This window comes from Antrostomus carolinensis, unplaced genomic scaffold (assembly GCF_000700745.2).
Source record: "Antrostomus carolinensis isolate BGI_N321 unplaced genomic scaffold, ASM70074v2 scaffold19826, whole genome shotgun sequence".
Lineage (NCBI taxonomy): Eukaryota > Metazoa > Chordata > Aves > Caprimulgiformes > Caprimulgidae > Antrostomus > Antrostomus carolinensis.
In genome coordinates, this window is record NW_010322718.1 from 38 (window position 1) to 16,974 (window position 16,937).

The 16,937-nt window shown below is 41.2% G+C and overlaps 1 protein-coding gene across 1 annotated transcript; it reads right to left on the bottom strand.

Moving 5' to 3' along the window:
* Nucleotides 1-1,247: 1,247 nt before the first annotated feature.
* Nucleotides 1,248-16,263, bottom strand: EXD1 (exonuclease 3'-5' domain containing 1; the record flags this gene model as incomplete). The annotated part of the gene is made up of 9 exons (XM_029085547.1): nt 1,248-1,439; nt 4,092-4,235; nt 8,432-8,512; nt 8,675-8,779; nt 10,047-10,133; nt 11,969-12,036; nt 13,265-13,395; nt 15,109-15,160; nt 16,185-16,263. Coding segments are annotated over 9 exons (939 nt in total), but the record flags the coding sequence as incomplete, so codon positions are not given.
* Nucleotides 16,264-16,937: the final 674 nt, after the last annotated feature.

The window sequence follows — 16,937 nt, forward strand, 5'->3', positions numbered from 1 at the left end:
CCTTCTGGAATAAATGGATTTACAAAAGGATTGGCTTCAGCAACCTGAATACCACCTCAAAAAAATTCTACAAACAAATTGCCCAAAGAAAAACAGAATTTGTACTCTTTTTCACATTAACAGACTGTTCTTTTCCCTTGTGTCATGCCTACTTTTGCATGCATTTCACATTGGAAATTCAGATGTCAACCTCATTTTTTTTTCCCATGAACTACGAAGAACCTTATTTTTTGGCAGCTCTCCTCTAAAAAGAAAAGTTTTTCAGATACGACCTCTTCTCTGCCATCCATGGAGCAACTACGATCTCTTGTGGTTATCTAATCTAATCTCCTCCTAAATCCTCAATAATGGGATTTACTGCTCTGAGCCCTTAAGTAATTCCCAAAGGATTCAAGTCTGTGCTTGAGTGCTTTGTTAAACCAGGGCAAAGAAAAAGACAATTTCTTCCATTAAGAAAGACCTGCATTCTCTTTTCCTTGTAAATATTTCAAGACATTTGCAACCGCAAAAACGAGGGGGTAACAAGATTTAACAATTTTAGTTCAGACATCTTGGAGATGAGAATGTTTGACTACTCACTTTTCACCTCTATTTAATACCAGCAATATCTTACATAATCATTGCAAGCCCTCCTAAGATTACTTCATGAGGAGACAGAAAAAGACCACACCAATACCACTGCTTGTTTGGTTTGCATGGACCTGTTCTTTCCATTAGTGTAGGAAGTCAAGCTCCTTAACCAAAAATCTCGTTTCCCTCCTGGCTTGAAAAATTAACAAGCAATTACAGAAGTGTCCACCATACAGAAGCCACTACAAGGTATCTGGATATGCAATACTACTGGTTCTATGTAACCAGAGATGAAAAAAGTGTGGTTTTTTGTTTGGTTGTTTTTTTGGTTTTTTTTTAATAAGATAACACAGATGAGAATAAATTAGGAAGAGAAGATAACTCAGAGATGCTTCTACAGAAATAAAAATCTTTGGCCAACAAGAGACAACACTTCTCAGAAACAGCCAGTATATGCAAAACAGCTCAGCAGTAAAGATGACAGAACAGGAGAAAAATAGAACAAGATCTGGGGACTAAATGCTCTTACCAAAACAAAGCAACTCTCACAGCTTCAAGTACCAACACTTCTGCAACTATGCAGAAAAGGAAGTTGCTGTAGCTAAGTTCTCCAGAGTTTATCCACCAGAGCCTTAGATCACATCACTAACCAGAGAAACAAGCAAAGACATACCTACCTTTGTGCCCCTAAGGTGATCTCCTGACCCAGTCCGATAAGCAGTTAAATAACCATGTACTACAGCTCTTAGGTCAGACATCAAGTTATCCATGAGGGATGAGCGGAGCAGCAGAAGGTACATAGCCTTCAGAGCAAGTGCTTTAAGCAGAGAAGCTGGAAAGGGTCTCAAGAACCACATGCCAGGATTCTCCTGTATCCCAATGCAAACAAAGACAGTTATTTAAGTAGCAAACAATATAACAAAGCTTTTCATCACATTCTTCTGCAGTTTATAACACATCTCTCGATACTGATCTCTATTTGCAATGCAACTGAATACTTGCAGCTTCTAAGGTTATCTGTGTACAAGCCTGTGGATGATAGAGAAGATGGAGTGTGGGAGGAGGGATTGCTTCTCTAAAAACAAAACAAAACAAAAAACCACCACAAAAACCCCAAACCAAACTAAAAACGAGCAAACACCTATTCTAACATTTAATGCCAGGTCTTCTCTCACCCATCTCTGAAACTAGGCTGGATTCCTAACAGCTGAGCTGAAAGATTAAAGTGAAAAACCCCTCCCCATTAAGGGAGCTTCTCTCTGGATTTCCACTCTGAAAGCTGGATTCCTAACAGCTGAGCTGAAAGATCTAAAGTGAAAAACCCCTCCCCATTAAGGGAGCTAGGGAAGCAGCTGGGGATAGTAACAGCTTCAGCCATCACAACTGGAACCAGAACATGAAAATAAGCCCCAGTTAAGCAGCATGACCACGATACCCTCAGCAAAACTGTCACTACAGAGTGGCTTACACTGGTATACTTACTATGTACATATTACACAGTCATCCTCCACTTTTAGTCTTCAGACCAATAGGAAGATTTGATCTGGTAAGCTAAGGAAGGCATGTTGTCATTTGGCTTAGAATTGCCTTACAAAATTCTCTAAATTGAAATTTTGAGAGACACTATTAGAATTCCAAAACTTATGTATAAATAAAGCTGTGCTCAAATCAGAGGTTTCACCAAGTAGCTCTTTTAGCAGTATCAAATAATATTTAATCCAGGCTTTTGAGAAAGATTTGACATCTATGAACAGACAATGCAAAACCACTCAAATTTACTCAGGAAGTTACAAGACCAATGTGAAGGGAGAAAAAAATTATCTGGTAGGAAAGAGATTGTTCCTATCCAGTAAATAAATCCTGCCTATATAGTGAGGTCTCATTAACTATCTAATTCCCATATTTAATAGCTTCTTTGGAAGTCTTCCTGCTAGACCCTAAGAAAAAGCAAGGTCAGGTGATTAAAAACCCAGCAAAAACATGCCACAACTGGTACTAGCATATTTATATACTATTTGTTTAACTAAATTGATAGCCTTCTGTGATAAAGTCACCTGCCTAGTGGATGAAGGGAAGGCAGTGGATGTGGTTTTTCTGGATGTTAGTACTGCTTTTGATACTGTTCCTCACAGCATCCTCCTAGACAAGCTGTTCAGGTGTGGGGTGAGTGGGTTCATGGTGTGCTGGGTGAAGAACTGGCTGAAGGGCAGAGCTCAAAGGGCTGTAGTGAATCTGGCTGCTGGACACCAGTCACCAGCAGCGTTCCTCAGCGTTCAGTTCCAGGGCCAGTTCTGTTCAATGTATTTATCAGCAATGTGGATGCAGGATTTGAATTGGTCAGGCAGTTGGACTAGATGATTGTTGTAGGTCCTTTCCAACTAAAATAGTCTATTCTATTCTATTTATCAAGCTTACATTCCCCAAATCTTAAGAGCTCCTATCCCATTAAGTTTTCCCTTGCTTGTCCCCATCTGAAAGATCAACAAAGACAATAGAGCACAATGATTTGGCAAATGCTGCTGAACTGCACAAACAAGAAAAAAAACCACCACTACTTAAATTTTTTCATTCTAATAGTGCTGGCAATGAAAGTTTCCTTTTTCCCTACTTGACTCAGGATTCATTTTACCCAACTTGTTCTGTTAGAACAAGGTTGCAGAATTAGCCAAATATATTAAGATATCTGGAACATTTTTTACCCGAGTTATATATATCCTCTATTGTACAAGCTTTGTGGTTCTTCAAAACCTCAATTTCAAATGAGTTATTAGGAAATGCCAGCATAAGCACTGATGCCAACTAAAGCTAACATCTGTCTCCCAAGTCAGTGTTACAGAATGTCCTCAGCTACAGCAATTTGACCATTGCATAGTGCCATGCTCTTAAAAAAAACCCAAAAACCTGTCAAAAACATAGAATCAGAGAATCAGAGAATTGTTTGGTTGGAAAAGACCTTCGAGATCATTGAGTCCAACTGTACCTGTCCACTACTAAACCATATCTCTGAGCACCTCATCTACCCGTCTTTTAAATCTCTCCAGGGATGGTGACTCCACCACCTCCCTGGACAGCTCGTTCCATCACCTGAGAACCCTTTCAGTGAAGAAATTTTTCCTGACATCTAATCTGGACCTCCCTTGGTGTGACTTGAGGCCATTTCCTCTTGTTCCATCACCAGTTACCTGGGAGAAAAGACACACACCCGCCTCTCTACACCCTCCTTTCAGGGAGTTGTTGACAGTGAGAAGGTCTCCCCCTCAGCCTCCTCTTCTCCAGGCTCAACAACCCCAGTTCCCTCAGCCATGAACTCATCACACTTGTGCCCCAGCCCCTTCCCCAGCTCCGTTGCCCTTCTCTGGACACGCTCCAGCACCTCCATGTCCTTCTTGTAATGAAGGGTCCAAAACTGGACACAGCATTCAAGGTGCGGCTTCACCAACGCTCAACATCTCAAGATGATCAAAGCACAGCTCACAACTGAGTCTTCACTCACTGTGAAGGTGCCTCACTGAATCACTCACTGAAGCCATCTCCTGCTTGTGCTTTATGATGGCATCCCATTTGCAAGGTATCTTCAAGTGCTGCATCAAACACTCCTGTAACGTGCGGACACGGTGCGGAAGGAAGCCACCTGTTGCCATGGAGAACTGTAGAGCATCAGCAACCTGTGATGGAAGGAATCAATATGCCATGACCAGTATCCATTAACCCAAGGCAAAGAATGTGGAGGTTTGACAGTGGGGATGCATATTACAAGTAAAGTACACCACAAACAAATGAATCCTCATCTTGACTGCATACAGTTGCACAGCTAATAACCTGACTCCTTAAAGCTGTTAAGTTACATAAAAGGGTAAATTAAGTTTTAAGAATGACTTATTAGTTATAGGCTGTATTAGTCTAAGGCTCCTTCTAGCCCAGTACTCATCTCCAGACAGCAGGTGGTTAAAAGCGATATCACAAGAGAATAAACACGCAGTGATACTTCCCCAGGATACTTATGGTTTTGCCTTTTATCTACAACCTGAAGTAGTGATGCAATGTAAGGAAAACATGATGGAAGAATATGTTAAGTTGTTGAAAACCTTTTGCCTAAAACCTGATTTTACCAGTAAGATTCATCTTTGACAGCATACAGAACCAGAAGGGAAGCAGACAACAGCCTCCAGCAGTGACTGCATGCCACCGTGTTTGCTTGTTTCTCATCCTGGTTTCATCCCTTTTAGACTTTGGCAGTAAGAGCAGGAATAGCCCTGACTCTTGTCCATATCGAGGGAACACAGATGGGTGGGACTACTGCAGCAGGTGCAGAGAGAAGACAATGGAAATAGGAAGCCTGGAAGAGAGTCCATTCACCAGGGGAATGGAGAGGAAAAAATAAAAAGCCTGTATCCACAATCAAAACCCGAGACAGAGCTATCTGTCATTAGAACAACCTACCCTTCAGACTTCCTCTGCTACTCAGAAGCCCAGATTCCCACTCTGGTCCCCCGAAATCCCCTCCTTGACCTCTCAAAGCTTTTTTCTCCTTACTACTCTCTCCTGAGAAACCTTGAGCCAACACTCAACGCAAGCATCCACAATCCCACCAACAAAACCATGAGCTTACAGGGCAGCTCAGTTTTACTGCAAGCATTACAGCTGAGGCCACAGTTTGAGCTGTTCTACCACGTGCTGCCCACGTGCTACCTAGACCAGACCACGTACTGCTCGGCAGCACAAGCTCAGCCACTGCAACAGTGACCACAGAATTCTAACTGACCTCTTCTGGCCTCTTATAGTGAGGGTAAATTCCAAGACCAAATCTCAACTCCTAACTTATCAAGGGAAAAAAAAAAATAAAATCTCTTCCTACCCAACAGCAAAGGCAAAGAAGCTGGTATGATTTATTCATGACTAAAGCTGCCTCTAAGGCATTATCTAAAGAGCTAACTGCTGCCTGTTCTTGGAGCAAAGCCATGTATTTGCTAAGCCTACCAGAAGAAAGTGCTAAGGCAATCCATTTACTGAATTTCCAAGGAACCAAAGATTGTATGAAGGTATTATGAAGAACATGCAAAATATTAGACCACCAGAAGCAATCTTGGACTAATGAAAAAAATGTGAGACCTCCTATGTTCTGTGGTAGGACAGAGAATCTAGGACTGTCTATTTCTGCTAGGCTGACTACATTGCTGCAGTCCAAAGAAGTCCTCAACCACCAGCTGAAAAGTGGCAGAAAACATATCCAGAGAAAGGAACTGCAACAATTCAAACTGATGAGTTCACTGAAGAGAAGAAAATGGAGAAGACCCAGGTGAAGCTGACCTTCACAAATCACCAGGTAAAGAGGAAGCTTCCATCACTCATTATTGAGCCGTCCTTTGTATTGTACTTCTGTCCACTAAAACCTTCTCTGGCTTTTCGCTCTCAGTGGCCAAATGCAGATGAAGACAAACCTCAGGAAAGGCCTTCTCAAGCAATCACAGAATCACAGAATGGTGGGGTTGGAAGGGACCTCAGGAGATCATCTAGTCCAACCACCCTGCCAAAGCAGGTTCCCTACAGCAGGTTGCACAGAAAATCAGTTACTTTTCTCAAAGTCAAAACAAAGATGATGTTAAAATCTATGGAAATAAATTCCATTCTTCTAGATAGTTAGAGAGAGAGTTTCTGGTAAAAAAAATGACAATGCTTTACAAACAAGGAGAGAAAAGACCTCAATATTTAAACAAAAAATGAAAGCATCTTTGTGATCAATATTAACAAAAAAGTCTAATCTAAATGAACAAGGTTATAAAATAAATTTGCCTACAATAAAAACAATGTTTTAGCTTTCACTGTGGAAAATCTTTGTCCAAAGTCACTGCATGCTAATGGCCTGGATTCAAGGGCAGAGAACCTATGACACACTGAAGAGCAGTGTATGTGCATTGATCTGTGGAACCAGACAGCAACAGCGACTTCTTCACTTGTACATTTTATGATTAAACTTTGCATGGACCTCTGCCTTATGGAAAGTCTCAAGCTGTCAAATTTTCTTCATTCTTTCAGCACACACCTCTAGGAAGAATTGTATTATTTCTTTAGATAGTACACAGATATGCAACCAACAGCATTTTACAATAGGCATGGATTTCAGAGCATGAGAATGCTCTGGCCTCATGATGCAGCACAGAAGTGTCCCAGAAGGCAGCATTAGAGATGAAAGCACTGACAACAGACAGCTGCCTGCTCTTTAAGCAGCTTTTTAGTCTGCTATAGCCCAACAAGGACACCCCCTCCTGCCTCAAGGCAGTCATATGTGAAATAGCAGTATCAGACTTCCACAAACATTATAATTAAAAGTTACTTCAACAGGTGATGCTTAAGCACAATAAGAACATCAGTGGGGAAAACAGTCAGTGAACATCAGAAACCTTTCATTTCCATCCTCTACATGTGGTATTAATTGTATTAGGTTATCTACTGCAAGGAATAAACAGTTGCAGCAACTGGCCAAAACCAGGGATAAATGGAGGTGGGATCCCATCTAACCCAGAGTTTTTCATTCTGTTGCTGTGGTTTTTAAGCAGCCTCACTTGTGCACACAGCTTGTTCCAACATGAACACTGAAAAGCCATCTCTAAGAAATGCTTCACAAAAAGCACCTATGAGCATTTCTGTCTTCTACTGTGTAGTCCTGGAGCAAATAACTGAGAGAGACCTCTGAGCACAGAGTAGAAGACAAGACAGCTTAATTCCACCATGTCAGGTGCATTGCAGGGTAGCCAAAAGCAGACTACTTCACTAGCCTGCTTACATTAGAAGTAGGATTTGGGCCAACAAATCAGAGTAGTTGAATCTAGCTTAGAAATCTATCAGTGCAAGAAAAGCATGCGTGTCTGCTCACACCAAGACAACAGAACAGTGAGTGCTATTTTGTGTACCTCAGACCCTAGGGTGGATAGTTTTGGTTAGTTATTTCCACCGTATCAATTACACGCCCTAGCCAGTACAATTGGGAGCACTGGTGGGAATTTCACCCCTGCCTTTTTCATGCAGTCCAGACTTAGCAATGACACTGACTGATATTTGACCTGTAAGGGAATAGCATAATTTTTAGGGGCAAAAGGCAAAACTAAGAACAGAAAGGGACTGAGAGAAACCTCTGCTGTATAACACTTACTAAGTAGGGGTAGTAAGTCTAAGGTTAGGGCCTTGAAGAGTTACTATAGGCAGTCATATCTATGACACTTAAAATCAGTATATAGGCCAGGACAAGTCATACATAACTATGCATACCATATCCATGAATATTATGAAAGATCATACCCAATATGTTATTTTCTTCTCTCCTGAAAGGCTCTAATTCTCCTGGTAGTCACCCAACAGTAACTACCCAACTACCAGGGCCAGCACTGGCAAAAACCAGATTTTTGTGGTAACCTGGCCTGTTGTCTCACGTCCACCACTGCTTTTATTAGGAGGTGCTTCCCAGTGTTGGATACCTGTAGCCTGAATCTGCTTCTATACTTATGAAATGGGCAACAAACAACATAAAGCACAAGCTGACCTGGCTCCTGTTTAAGTCACGGTAGCCTCAGGTTGTACCAAGTTTGATCAAGGCCAGTTGATACATCTTGAAAAAAACCCCAAACATTAAACTTGCTGCTAATATTAGATATTGACTACATTTTAAAATGGATCTACACAAGACTAAATAACACTACTGGCCTTGCCTGCTGGCTCTTTCTAGCTAGAATAAAAGCGTTTGCATTTACACGGTTCAACAACTGTCACATTCTAGTAGTGTTAAACCTTCTCTGAGAGAATACTCTGAACAAGGCTGAAGTTTCTCTTGTTGAAACTTTTGTTCCCAACCAGAATATCTGAAGGGTACCTGTGTGTCAAAGACATTGAAGAGAAGGACACCGTATTGGTGAAAGAGGCAGTCTGAGATCCAGCGGCAGTCATGCATGACCTGAAGCAAGAAAGGGCTGTCAAACAAACTTGTGTCCACCTGCAACTCTTCTGGTGAAAGCTAGATCATTTTATACATATATATACACACACACACACACATATATATATATATATATGACCTCTGCCACCACAAATGTCCTCACACACCCTGTACCCTTACCTTCAAGATGTCTTTATCTTCCAGCACCATTTGTAATCCATTTTTGAAAGCCTGGGGTCCCAGAAGGAAGATATCAAATAGAAAAATCTGGCTCTTTGATGCTATCTACAACAAATACAGTTGCAGAGAAAATGAGTGAGGGACAGAAAAACAAAAGATTTGAAATATGAAAGATTTGAAATAATTGGAGTGTCCTTCTCTGGAGACATTCAAAACCTGCCTGGATGCCTTTCTATGTGATCTCATTTAGGTTCCTGCTCTGGCAGGGGGATTGGACTGGATGATCTTTCGAGGTCCCTTCCAATCCCCAACATTCTGTGATTCTGTGAAAGTAGGAGAGACTGCACTGCTGTCCATGAGCAATAGCTTCCTACGTACAGGCTTATGCTGGGGAGAGTATGTTTAGTTTCCTTAATGTTAATTCAAAAACAAATCTTGTTTTTTCCAGAGATGCTCACGAGACTCACAATAATTAGAAAGAACGACCCCATAATCTACTCTACACAGTTAGCTGCAGCATTTTGAGACATATCAAGAGCAAACCCTATACACAGTACTTAAAATTAATTCCTACACCTATTATGGTGACATTTTTAAAAAAACACATCCAACAAAATTCTTGTGCCCATGACATACCTTTCATTGTCAAAGACCACTACCAAAGAAATAAAGGACATTGTTTTCCATCTTAGCATTTCAAACACGATAGAAAAGTTTAGGTTTTGCCTATATTCAAATTCATAGTGGTTTAACAAAAGCTGTTATTTGAAAGCAATTTAGCCATACCAAAGCAAACATTTTGTGGACACTACTTCTACATAAACAAGTTAAGTCTGAAGCATGAAATCCCACACAAGTGTTTGCTCTGGATAAACACACCTATTTTAAACCTATTTAAAAATAAACTAAGATGATTTTGAGGTAGCATATTAAGCTATTCTTCTCTCTGTCCCTTCCTTTTCAGATGTTGATAATTAATATCACAGCTAATTAAGATACTGAATTATCTTTGGATGGATTTTACTTCTTCAATTATATTGGTATTATGATTAGGTCTTGCAGTTTTTCAATAGGTAACAGCTGTACTAGTGCAATACCTCTACCTGTATGCAAGTATATCAAGATGGCAAACCAAATTTGTTACAGTGTTATATGAAAATGTATATATTATATACAAGTAATGATTATATTGCCATATAATGGCATAATTCTTTCCAAGAACAAGTCCTTTATGAAATACCTGATCTGTCTTGAAGAACACCATATCCCTTACCAAAACAGCTACGTAAGTCTTTAACACATGCTAAGCTCCAAATGTTTCTCAGTTATGCCTCTGTTTAGTGGCACATTTTGGGAAATATCTAGCTCTTACCTCAAGCCATGAGAGTTTTCCATGGCGACACAAATTAACACCTTCTCCTGCTACACTGATGACACGCTGCTGTTTTAGGTGCAGCACCTAATGAAAAAAAATAGGCATAAAATAAATAGTGCCAGATAATGACAGGCAGAAGGACAAACAGTAAACTGCTGTTTTTCTGGTCATGATCCATATTTAAAAATGTAAATACAGGTCAAAAACCACAATGAATCTCAGATATACAGTGATCCAAGAGGAACACACACAGTATCAGTCCAGTTAGACAGACAGCTGGAAAATCTGCAACTAGAAACATCAAAGATTGATTTAGCAGAGATTATGGATGACTAAAGAATATAGACTCCTCTGATCTCCCAAGAAATTCTCCTAAGGAGGTTTTAGGAACTTCCTTAAGATCAGATAAAGAAGATGTTCCTTTCAGTTAAAAAGGAGAACTCATTTTCTAAGGTATAAAAGAAAAACCTGTTACTCTCACAAACACGAAGTTTCCAGACAACTAAGATAAAGCAACCTGTAGTGTGCATGTAACCCAGAAGCATGAACAGAAGTAAAAAAGTCAGATGCTTCTTCAAGCAACAGTTAAGATTCCTTTGTAAGCAGGGAAATCTATTCCTGTGGGGAAGAGCTTCTTCCTGGGCTGCATCAAGAGCAGCGTGGGCAGCAGGTTGAGGGAGGTGATTCTCCCCCTCTACTCCGCTCTCGTAAGGCCCCACCTGGAGTGCTGTGTCCAGTTCTGGAGCCCCCAACACAAGAGAGACCTGGAGCAGCTAGAACAAGTCCAGAGGAGGCCTCGAGGATGATCCGAGGGCTGGAGCACCTCTCCTATGAGGACAGGCTGAGAGAGTTGGGGCTGTTCAGCCTGGAGAAGAGAAGGCTCCGGGGCGATCTTATAGCGGCCTTCCAACACCTGAAGGGGCTACCAGAAAGCTGGGGAGGGACTTTTCATAAGGGCAGTTAATGACAGAACGAGGGTAAATGGGTTTAAGCAGAAAGAGGGGAGGTTTAGATTAGATATTAGGAAGAAGTTCTTCACTGTGAGGGTGGTCAGACACTGGCCCAGGTTGCCTAGAGAAGTTGTGGATGCTCCTCCCTGGAAGTGTTTAAGGCCAGGCTGGATGAGGCATTGAGCAACCTGATCTAGTGGAAGGTGTCCCTGCTGATGCCAGGGGGGTTGGAACTGGATGATCTTTAAGGTCCCTTCCAACCCAAACCATTCTATGATTCCTCTGTATGCACACTATATTTACCATAATAAGAGCCCAAATCACAACTTCTGTTACTGCAAGACAAAATGGCACAGGTGACCTATACTATTGCTGGTCTAAGTCTGGACCTAAAAAATGCTATTAAATTTAATCTAATTTAATCTATCATTGGCTCTGAGTTCTGAAACAAAGCCTTTCTACCAGGCCCGCTTACGTTATTACATGAGTTAAGAGAAGGTCCTGGCATATCCAGAGTTCCAAACACCTACAAAAACAACACAGTCAATTACCTCACCAAAAGTCAACAAATCCTCTTGTTTCCTTCCTAAACAAAGTAACTGTTTACTAAATAGTAATACTGATCCTTCACCTCAGTTACTGGTGATAGAGAGTCTGAAAACAGCAACCTACACAGAGGAGGCAGATTCACATCCACCCACTGCAAACCCATGTGCACGTGCTCTTTTGTTGCGTGTATGGACACTTTAAATATACTTGATGCCACCAGATACACCATTTCTAGTTGATTTAAAGAAGCCAGTTACCACCTGTTACTCAAATTTCACTACAGTCTGCAAAAGTGATTTCCAGTATAAGAAATCGTGAAGCTGTGCTCACAATCCTGCCACCTAATGGATCTGCTGACAATTAGAACAGAACAAGCTTAGAAGTCATATAGGCTGCATAAGAGCTTTCGTTAGTACTTACTGCTGGGCCAAATTTCTTCTGGAAACAATCAACAACTGTGTACTCCACATTCTCTTCTTCCTTCTTCTCTAAAAGTAAGGAAAAAAAAAAATCATCAGATGCTCCCTCTACTCGAATAAACTTTGCCCAAGGTATGTATTTTAGTTGTATAATCACATTACTTTCCTGCTTTAGCTGTTCAGTTCTTCCCCCCTCTACTTCCTGAACACACCCAGACAGATTACTGAACTATCCGATTCAGATGTGTACACTCCAGAGCATGAGCCAAAATTCTGGTTTTGGACAGAAAAACTGGCTGTTTACAACTAAGTTGCAGCGTTACTTTTTGTCAGTATGATGCATAAAGGTTTCAGTTTTAAAAGTTACATCCATTTAAAAAAGCACACCCTAATTCCCAGGCTTGTCCAGGGAAGGAAAAAGATTGTAGCAAAGACAAAACCGTGACACCACAGGGGGCTCAAGGAGGCAAAGAGAATTTAAGCCAGATTTTAATGTTTTTTAACACCTGCTTATAAATGTCTTACAGGTAAAGTGCAGATAAAGAAGGGTTCTCTTAAGGATTCTCCCTTCTCTTTAGGTAAGATGCAAATGTTAGTAATATGCATCCATGACAACACAAGGACAATCTCCTAAACTCTAAAATAAAGAGTCAATTAAAGATCATCAGGACAAAGTTTTAAAGGCTCTCCCAGATCACATCAACCCTTGCTCATTTTCTCCCCCACTACTCAGGTAGACGCCACTAACCTGCCTTTAGTCTATACAGGTCTTGCACTCTTATCACAGCTCTGTGAGAGCAGAAAGAGCCGGTAACATTTTGGATCTGTACCTGTGTATGTGTATACAGCAGGAAGCACACAACCAAATCAATGCAAGCACGTGACAGCCAGCACAGAACCAAAGAGCAGCAGTCTTATTGAGCTTTGAGTTAGCTATCGTGATGCAGACATTTCAGGAACAAGTATAAGATTAAAACAACCACCAGAGAGGAATGCTCACTGGCTGAAGCACTGATTTCTCCAAAGATCAGTTGTGCTGCTCAGTCACTTTTACAGTTGATGAGAATTACAGGATAAACATTCTGGAAAGTAGATGAGTTTCCTTCTGATGTGAATGTATCTGCAGGCAAAGAGCACGTCTGCAGCTAACTAGTTCTGTATCTACCTTTCTGTGACCACTGTTCTTTCAGAATACATCCTGTTCTGACACAGGGAAACCAAGAGATCATGGCCTCTGGGAAACACACTGTCCAACAAAGACACCCTCACTACATTGCTTGACTAATATCCACATTACCTGAGAGGGAGCATTTTAAGCTACTTGAGGCTCTGAGCTGGTTCTCTAGGGAAACACAAGGAGAACTCCATGGGCCGCAATCTGCTGGCCCTGTGTCTGCTTGTTTATTCCCTTCAGCAGCTGAAGTGCACCTGCATGAGGAAGACAACCATGCATAGCACAGAAGAGAAAATATTACACATTCGATCAGCATGGACATTTCAATAAAGAAAATTATTTCATCCAATGTCATCTACTTGCATCCAGACAATGAACTGCTGCATGTGAAGCAACTTCCCAGTCCAATGTGCATGGTTCTTAAAGAGGATCTTGAAGCTACTCAACAATAAGCTTATTTTGCACAAAAGGGCCTTTATTACAGATAAAATTTCATGTTTATTCTGAAAGTAAAAGGTGAAAGAGGAACCTGAACAGATGTTCACTGCAAAGGTCAGTAACAGTTTCAAGGGAAGAAAGAGTTCAAAGTACAAAGAATGAAGTATTTGACCTGAGCCCAAGCAATTTAAATATCTGGAAGTCTTTATGCTGAATCAATAACATTTGATCCATTAGTTAATTACTGTAATTGGAAGACAATTTTACAAGTTCACCAATATGTAAAACAGTTATATCCACTAAAACTTTACTGTAATCAAATAGAAGTTATTAAATCATATAAAATGGCAGCAATCTCAGGACCAAAAAAACCCCAGGGTTAGTAAACATTCATCTGACTGAAAGATGCCACATCTAAGATGCTTAATTTCTACAATGGGACAGTCTAAGGTCAAGAATACTTCACTGGGAAATATGACGCCTTAGTATCAATTTCCTTCTATTGATGTAAAAACATCTTGTTATCATTACAGAGCTCCAACCACGTACCTCTCTCTGTCTCAATATCATAAAACATAAAAAACCTTTCTGATCAGCCTTTAGATGTAGCTGAAGAATCTTGGATGTAAAATTGTGTATTTAAAGGGTTAACACAGGAATCTGCTAGCAAGGTAAACACATTCAAGTCTGTGTGAGTGTAGGCTTAGTTAACAGGGAGAAAGAAGACAGGACAGCAGCAAGGAAGACAACTGCTGCTACTCACAACTCTATGTGCTTTTTAACTATATTTTAAGGACTATTCAGTAGATGCCACTTCATTCCTACTTCTCTTAAGAGGAAGAATAAACTCCTCAAATGTGGTCTTGTGAGAAGACTCAAAGCAGAGCCACCTGGGAGCATGGGACTGCAAGAATTGGAAACATATTTTTACCAGCTTCCCAAAGTCACATTTATATATGTTTTGAGAGGACCTGCATAAACCTAACCTTCCCTGTGCAGCTGTCCTGGAACTGTTCCACCACAGCAGAAAGGCTCATGGGATATCCTCCCTGAATCTGTAAGCTGACAAGGAAACAACCAAGCAAATTGTTCTACCTAGGAACACTAGTGAGAGAGGGGAGGAAAGGAGGAAAGGAGGAAAGGAGGAAAGGAGGAAAGGAGGAAAGGAGGAAAGGAGGAAAGGAGGAAAGGAGGAAAGGAGGAAAGGAGGAAAGGAGGAAAGGAGGAAAGGAGGAAAGGAGGAAAGGAGGAAAGGAGGAAAGGAGGAAAGGAGGAAAGGAGGAAAGGAGGAAAGGAGGAAAGGAGGAAAAAGAAGCAAGAGAGAGAAATTGTAAGCAATAACTTGAAAGAACCTTTTACACAGGGGAGGTCTTCCACTTACCACCTTGTTGACCTCTTTAGAGCTGAGAAATACAAACTTGGCTCAGCAGAGTCTAAACATTAGTATTACACTAAATGTAAGTGGTGGCTCCCATAGCAAGTGCATCCCACCCCTTCTACCGTGAAAGGAAGGAAACATTTCAACGTACCCCGAGAGCATTGCTGTTCCCTTCCCCGAATCTCGTTCATCCAGCAATTCCACTGCAATAGAAACAAACAATTTATACTCTAGTGCTGACAAGCAACTTTTTGACCCTTGTTATCTCCTAAAAAAGGAGAACCATAACCGATACTAACCACCATAGGACATGGCCATACATACAAAAGAAGAAATTAAACTCAAAGTATAGTTTAAATAATTTTAAATTCACTCTGATGTAAAAATCTGTACAAAATAACTTATATGGGTAGCCTAGATAAGGTGTATTGCAGAACTCTAACACTTAAACAAGACTAAGGGCTTACCATCCCACCAAAAACAAAGTCAGTATCTAACTACCACTAATTACTTTACAGACAATTACACAGACAATAAAGCCAGTACAAGGAAAGAGGCAGAATTGAGTCTGTGTTAATCCCTTGGCAAGTCCAGTAGCTGCCTTCTAGCTATTTCCTGCTCAGTACTTTGTTCCTTGTCCCCAAAGTAAAGCAGATGCCAATAAAAAAAGCACAGGACCTTTATACACAAGAAATGTTTTTCTTAAATAATCCCATATTCTTATGACTATTGAACATGGAAAGAGGCTCAGATAAAGAGATCATTTAATAGAGATGCTTTTGCCTCTGTGAGTAAAAGCAAAACCAAGTTAACTAGAACTTTACACAATTTAACTTCCCAGCAGAGTCCATAGTGAGAGTCTGGCATATATAAGAACATACACAATGGATGTAAAAGGACGTAAAGAGGGGGCACACTTATCTCAAATGATTACCTTTGGAATGGTTACTTTCATTAGTGGTCTTATTGGACTTTATTCATTATTTAACTGGTAAGTTTTAAAGCAGTACAGTCACAAGACCTCCACAAAGTGAGGAATTAATATTATTTCACTGATAGATAACTGGGGCAGAAAAGTTGTGTGATTTATACAACATTCTAATTCCTACTGATTTTAGAAGATGTGCAATGAAAAATTCAGCAGAGTGACCAAAAAATGGATTTAAAATGCTGAACCAACAGTGGACATGATCCCTGTGCCCCAAAATGCAGGAAGAAAAGCCTCACCGTTCACTATTTCATGGCCAAAAACCATCCTTACTCCTGGAGTGCTTCTGCCAGTTTCCAAGTTCTTCACTGAAATGAGGGAGAGGGAAAAAATAACAGACACACATGAAGTTTAGGTTGGATGTTAGGAAAAAGTTCTTCAATATGAGGGTGGTAGATCATTGGAACAGGTTGCCCAGAGAGGTGGGAGAAGTCCCATCCCTGGAGATATTCAAGGTCAGGTTGGACAGGGCTCTGAGCAACCTGCTCTGGTTGAAGATGTCCCTGCTCACTGCAGGGGGGGTGGACTAGATGACCTTGAAAGGTCCCTTCCAACCCAAACTGTTATTCTGTGACTCAGAGTTCAGCTGCTTGAGGTAAAAGCTTATCATTTGCAGAACAAAGCAAGACCATAGGACCGGGTAGTGCTATGAACCAGGAAAAAAAATTAAAAATAGTGGGCAAATGGGTTATTTTAAGGGACAGCTCTCTTGACTCGACAGAAGAGGGTTTGTACGAGATGCCGGTGCCCTGAGGAGGGCACAGCTCAGGGCTGCTGCCCCTGCAGAGCCGCACAGCTGAGAGCACAGCCAGGCGCGGCGAACTTCTACCTTAACTGTAGGTTTGATTCGCCCCGGAGCCCGGTGCGGCTCCCGGGAGGCACCCACGGGCGCTGCGGGCAGCCCAGGCCACCCGTCACACAGCGCCCACCGCGGGGCCCGCGCTTCTCCCTCAGCGCACAGGCCCACAGCGCCGGGCTCGCCCGGCCACACC